We start from the raw sequence: 6322 nt of genomic DNA on the forward strand, positions 1-6322 counted from the left end.
TTGTATTTTTGTATCATTATTATATATATCTTTTTTTTTAATCCTTTCTGACCTTTATTTAGCACATGTACTTTTTTTAAATTTCAGGAAAAAAGATAAAGCAAAATAAAGCCAGAAAGACACTATTAATGTATTTTTATTAACATATTTTTAATTTATTTGTGAGTATTGTAATTGTAGTTATTATTATTATTATTATTATTATTATTATTATTATTATTATTATTATTATTATTATTATTATCCTTTCTGACCTTTATCCCATGTACTTGTTCAAACATTCAGAAAAAACATAAAGTTTAAAAAAAAAGAAAAAAGTCCCAAAAGACAATCCTTATATCAGCAAGATGAACAGCTTGGATTCAAATCTCTAAAGATCACCATCTGAATCATGTCTGTGTCCAGATTTAACTCAATTAAATCACCTTAATGTCTTCCATGAGCTTCCTCTCACAGCCACAGTCGACTTTGCCAAAACTAAACCTTTAAATTAATCTAATTTGATGGTTTAATGCTATTTCCTGATATTAAAATGCAAATTTTAAAATGTCATCTATGAACGTAGTTGTTTGACATTGGATGAAAAATCCATTGAAGCTGTGAAAGTGGATTTTGAACCCACAGAAACATTGTACCAGGGCTACTCTGAGCCTTTAAGAAGTCACCTATTTACTGGATTATTATCTCTATCAGGTCAGATGGTGACTGACACGCTCCTTCCTCAAACCTAACACAGATTGAACTTCTTCAGGAGGGTTCAGTTCACAGATGAAAAGACTCTTGTGGACGCTCTTTCCTCTGCTCTGCTCACCATGGTCACATTTGTCAACAGAAATGTCAATCATAACTTCACATCCCCACAATTTAATACCAGATAACTAAAACTATACATATGTGGAAGTAAATCAGAATGACAAGAACCAAACTGTAATGACAAAAAAACATGTTTGAGAAATAAAGTATTTGTTGTAATTTTGTAGTTTGACCACCAGGGGGAGCTCTGTTGTTTTGGCTTCACTTTAAAGGTTTTATAGAGACGGACGTGATGGGAGAGTTACCATCTGACAAACAAATAGAAAAGGAGTAACACCTCTAGTTGTGTTTTAAGCATTGACTGATCAACGGAGGGTCTTTTGGCCCCCACAGCAAAGAATCAAAGTCTTCTTCACCATCTCTGTCCTTCCCTTCCTCCTCTTTTCTCTTCCTCTTCTTCTTCTCTGATTTTGCCAGCTGACCTGTCAGCTTGTGAAGCTCCTGTATGATGACTTTAACTTCCAGTTCATGCTGCGAGGCCTTCAGGGTGGCTGCGTTAAACGGAAACGTCCGTATGAAGTCACCGACTCTGAGTGGAGGAGCATGGTGTCCGATCAGTGCCTCGTTTCCCTCAAAGGGTACCCCCTCTGGCTTGTTGCTCCTTCTGTGAAACAATGACAGTACGTGTTGATTATGGTTCATTTCACAGTTCAAAAGCTATCATCTGTATTACTCTTACCTGTTAATGTCTGGGAGCTTCCATCTGAACCCCAGCCTCTTCTTTGGGAGATCATGTATCGAACAGGAAACGTCTGTCTGCGCCGGGAGCTCAGTCTCGGCTTCTGTTTCAGTCTCGTCACAGTTTGTAACCTCAGACTGAAGAAGACTTCTGTTGACCCTCATCCAGGGTGCAAGAGCAGGACATGTCTGCCTGTTAACCCCTGACACGTTTGACCTTGAGTGAGGGTCAAGCATCAGGTTTAGGGTCGTGCTGGTGTGGGTTTTTATCCCACCTTTGTTGAAGTCAACTGAGGGAAAGCGTTGTTGGTTGTTAGCTAGCTTGGACGGTCTTTGGTTCATCTTTTCAAAGTGGCGTGTAGGTTTGAGCTTAGGGAGAGTCTGAGAAGGCCGGCCACCCTTTCCTTGCTTCTGAAACTCAGCTTCTTTCAACTTTGGGAGCAGAGGTATCAAAGCATCTGAGGAGAAGTTAGCATGAAAGCACGACTTCTTGTACGCTTGTCTTTGAAAAGCCTTTGTTCTCAAGCTGTCCACCAACGTATAGTTCATCAAATCAATCAGATCGCCGATGAGCCTCTTCTTCACCGTGATATCTGTCTGGCAATCCAGAGTCAACGCCGGGCTGTAGTTGACTTCAAGCAGCCAAGGTTTGAACTTGACGTCTACAAGGATATCGAACCCAAAGAGCTCCACACAATTCGGACAAGACGGCACAGAAGGGGCGATTGTAAGAAGGGTCAGAGTCACGATGTTGCTGATCCTCTGCCATAAAAGATTCTGGTTGATGTCCTGGCTGTGGAGAAAGTGCCTGAACTTGCTCATGGTCCACTTGCACCCTTGGCCCACTCTTTCTTTCTGGGTTTTGTAGAAAGGTCCAAACTTGTTGATGCTGGTGTTGGTGAGATGAGCGAACAGGTTTCGGAGAGACGTCAGGTTGTACTTCTCAGTGGAGAACCGCACCAACCCTTCTTGGTGGATGTAAACAGTCAGCGGGTGAAAAGTCTTCACGCACACGTAGATCCTCAAGTCGAACTTGTACCCAGAGATCAGAAGAGGGTCGCTGATGTACCTTTGTACGATCATGGAGCAGTCGTAGACCAGGTCCTTGATGTCCTCAAAGATGAAGATCCCTCTACCTCTGGAGAGATCCACAGGTTTACAAATCCAGTACACGGACGCTCCTCTGGTCAGACGCAGCTTGTTGTATTCAGACAGGAAGCGGGTGTAGTCGTTGGGGAGTATGAAGGCGGTGGGACTGAAGTCATAAAGAGATGAACCCAACGTGGCTCTCATCCTCCTCAGGTTACGTGCCAAGAAGTCCTACCAAAGAACCACAAACCAGTGTTTTATCTGAAGACTCTTTCCAAACAGAGCAGGTCTAGACTAGGATCAGATCCAGTCCCATCTTACAGACAGGACTCAGTCTCTTCTCATCTTAATCCACCATGAGCAGAGCACTTTGCAGCATTTAGCAAGTTACAGTGGCAAGGACAAACTTCCTTTAACAGGCAGAAACCTCCAGCAGGACCAGACTCATGTTAGACACACATCTGCTGAGACCGTGTTGGAGAGAGGGATAGAGGGAGATGAAGAGAGAGAGATGATAGTAGAGAGATGGATAGTAGTAGTTGTAGCAGCTGGAGTCTGGCATGTCCACAGCAGCAGGGACCTACGAGACAAGGGAGCTCAGGGACCCCAGTAAGGTCTATGGTTAGTAACTTTAATGGAACAGGGAGAGTTAAAGTAAGTGACGGGCAGGCAGGGTGAAATCACTACTAAACATGCATGATTAAACACATCTTTTTTTAACAGTTGGTACAGATGCAGTTCTTTCTCTAACATGAGTCTGGTCCTGCTGGAGGTTTCTGCCTGTTAAAGGAAGTTTGTCCTTGCCACTGTAACTTGCTAAATGCCGGCAAAGTGCTCTGCTCATGGTGGATTAAGATGAGATCAGACTGAGTCCTGTCTGTAAGATGGGACTGGATCTGATCCTGTCTTGATGTTGGGTCTTTGTTAATAATAGAACATAGAGTACGGTCTAGACCTGCTCTGTTTGGAAAGAGTCTTCAGATTTTGTGATTTGGCGCTCTATAAATAAAGATTGATTGATTGATTCATGAGGTCCCTAAATTTGCCTGAACTTGGTTTGACAGGTTACAAATTATCACCTTGCGTGTGATGCCAACAGTCTTGGGATGGTGGTTGAGTCGCTGCCATGGTAGCAGATTGAGATACTCAGAGTTCCGAAAGGTAGATCCCCTCCAGTACAGGTTCCAGTCTTCTTCCTCCCTCTCTTCTTCGTCATATTCCTCCCATCCTCGCTCCAGCAGCACCTCCCTCACCAGATCGGGACCTCGGTCGTGGAGTCTGAACACCAGGGATGCAGCCATTCAGCATCGCAGACTACAGGTAGAAAAACAATCATGTAATCCTACTTTCTCACATCATTGTCACAGTATGTTCCTCATGGGTAGAAGGATAGCAACACAGGAAATGGGTGACATAGGTTCGTCTTTGTGTCATTACTCGGTCAAATCTTAACACACAGACCTGAAACACACATTGGTACCATCCAGTGTCGTATAGACTTCCCAAAAATATCTTGTGAATGAACTTCTAAAACATCCAGCGTGAAATCTTCAGAGGAAAGGACCCTCCAGAACTTGCTTGAGACACTTGACATTTAAAAATCCTACAGAGTCACAGTAATGTAGAAATATCTCTTTGTTGAACTGCTAAAAGCTAACCCTGCATATTTGTAATGTTCCTGTTTGCCCAAATTTAACCCTCCTATTATCCTCAACTATTATCCTCACATTTTACCACTGGGGTCAATCTGACCCCAGGGATATATGCCTCCAGAAAATGATTTCCATTAAATTGTTGACCAAGTTTTGGATTGTAACTTTGTTTATTTGTTGAATAAATAAATAACCCCTTGATAATGACACCTATCAGTGAGTGGACATGTCCTCTAGCGCCACCATCAGGCCAAACTTTTAAATTAGAGGTTTTCATACAAATCTTCTCCAATTTGCTGACAACACTCATGACCACAAGAGTATGAACCTTCTTGGTTTTGGTGATGATATGACCTTTCCTGTAGTGCCACCATCAGGTCAAACTTTCAGTTAGGTCACACAGACACACAGACAGACAAGTTTTAAACAGCTGAAACAGCTTGGGGTCAAATTGACCCCAGAGGAACACCAATGCGTGCAATATGTGTTCAGCACATTGGAAAAATCTCATCATGATAATTTCATGCTCCATGAGTTGTCCCCATCAAGTTAGGAAAAGTCATGAAATATGAAGCAAAACAAAAAAAGTGTATATTTTTTTGAATGGGGTCAAATTGACCCCAAGGATAATAGGAGGGTTAAAGGCATAAAAACATACAACACCATCTCTCAGATAGCAGGAACATTTATCCAAACTGACTACTTTTGGGACCAGAAAACACTCCTATTTCACACAAGTCAAGTTTCACACCAAGCTGATGGAACACTCAAACGTTTGCACAACTTAATACCCGTCTTCAATGATAAACTGGAGCAGAATTATTACCCACATATGCTCCCTGGAAGAGACGGATGATGAAAGGTCACGTGAACATGGAGTAATAAATCCTGTCCAAATGAGGCTGGAGGCAGAAAGGTCGAGTCCTCCTTTACAAACACGCAGCTGAACACTTCACATCTCACCGCTCTGTGTTTGTGTGTGAGCTGAAGTGTTTGTGCGGTAAATCTGAGAAGCCCAAACAAACCTGACACTTTGTCTCCCCGCCCACAGACAGAGGGATCACGCTGCCAGCTCACCCACAGACACTGTTTCCAAGTCAGGTTTTATACGCTGAAGTTCACTGTGTCAGTATTTACAAGAGGGACATGAGCAAGCAGTTTAATGTAATAAGATATATCAGTCACTTCACTTCTTAACATGCCTGCAGAAAATAAACACAAATTTATCTGAAAGAAGTTTCAAATAAAAATAATCTTAGGGCATTTAATGCAAGAAAAAATCTAAATAAAGAGAGTTATTTCACATTGAATACAACAATATATATATAAGTCTAAGCAATGATACTTTGCACATGTATTAATGCACTAAACTAAAATATATCCAATACAAGAACATGCATCTATTCATGCAAGCTAGGAACTCCCTTATACTCAAACACACGTCAGTAACACTCCAGTTAAGATGGTGCAAGGTGGATTAAAAAGTCTGTTGTCTTACCTTTGGATGCAGAAAGAACATGAACCAATAGCCTCGCTTCTTGTCCATCAGGTGAATGAGAGGCAGGTGAGAGTCATCCATTGTGTCTCTTGCTGTGTGCAGAGGAGGCGATCTCTCAGCTCCTCCTACAGACTCTCACAAGCAGACACAGGAGTCTGTGGTCTGGCAGGTTTTTGTACTGAACAGAGGCCGCTGATTAAATCAATGCCTATTGTTGGGTTTGTGTTGTTTGCATGCTGTTACCATAGAGATAATCTATTGTAGTCATTCAGTGCATTCAGTCTCACTTCAAACTGAGTCTTACTCCATCTTACTTTATTTACTTAACATCCTAGTTCAGTTTTTAGTCATTTTTTATAAAGTCACATATTTTCTTATTTTAAATTATTTTAGATATATATCTATTTATATTTATTTATTTAATTTAACATGGATTTTTTATTATTTCTTTAATTAATAAGTTGATTTTATCATTTCATTCCAGTGATTTTTTACAGATTACCTCTGCATGTTAACATTTAATTCTGTTTTACTTTGCTGTATTTACTTGAAGTGTAGCTTTTTAGTGTCTTTTATTGCTTTAATTTTTTAG

General features: G+C 41.0%; 1 protein-coding gene across 1 annotated transcript; it reads right to left on the bottom strand.

The window, feature by feature from the left end:
* Positions 1 to 392: 392 nt before the first annotated feature.
* Positions 393 to 5409, bottom strand: ttll2 (tubulin tyrosine ligase-like family, member 2). Its single transcript, XM_034699379.1, has 4 exons — positions 5258 to 5409; positions 3660 to 3894; positions 1493 to 2811; positions 393 to 1417 (listed from the first exon to the last, which is right to left on the bottom strand). The coding sequence occupies exons 2-4, from the start codon at positions 3879 to 3881 to the stop codon at positions 1093 to 1095; spliced, it is 1866 nt and encodes a 621-aa protein (XP_034555270.1). The 5' UTR covers positions 3882 to 3894; positions 5258 to 5409; the 3' UTR covers positions 393 to 1092.
* Between the last annotated feature and the right edge of the window lie 913 nt (positions 5410 to 6322).

Source organism: Notolabrus celidotus, chromosome 13, assembly GCF_009762535.1.
Source record: "Notolabrus celidotus isolate fNotCel1 chromosome 13, fNotCel1.pri, whole genome shotgun sequence".
Taxonomy (NCBI): Eukaryota; Metazoa; Chordata; class Actinopteri; order Labriformes; family Labridae; genus Notolabrus; species Notolabrus celidotus.

What these genes read in the sequence shown, in the direction of transcription:
- ttll2 (XM_034699379.1), bottom strand. Translation starts at nt 3,881, where the DNA reads ATGGCTGCATCCCTGGTGTTCAGACTCCACGACCGAGGTCCCGATCTG. An exon ending in CTGTTGGCATCACACGCAAG is followed by an intron (nt 2,812 to 3,659) that starts GTGATAATTTGT and finishes GTTCTTTGGTAG; the next exon opens with GACTTCTTGGCACGTAACCT. An exon ending in AAGCTCCCAGACATTAACAG is followed by an intron (nt 1,418 to 1,492) that starts GTAAGAGTAATA and finishes ATTGTTTCACAG; the next exon opens with AAGGAGCAACAAGCCAGAGG.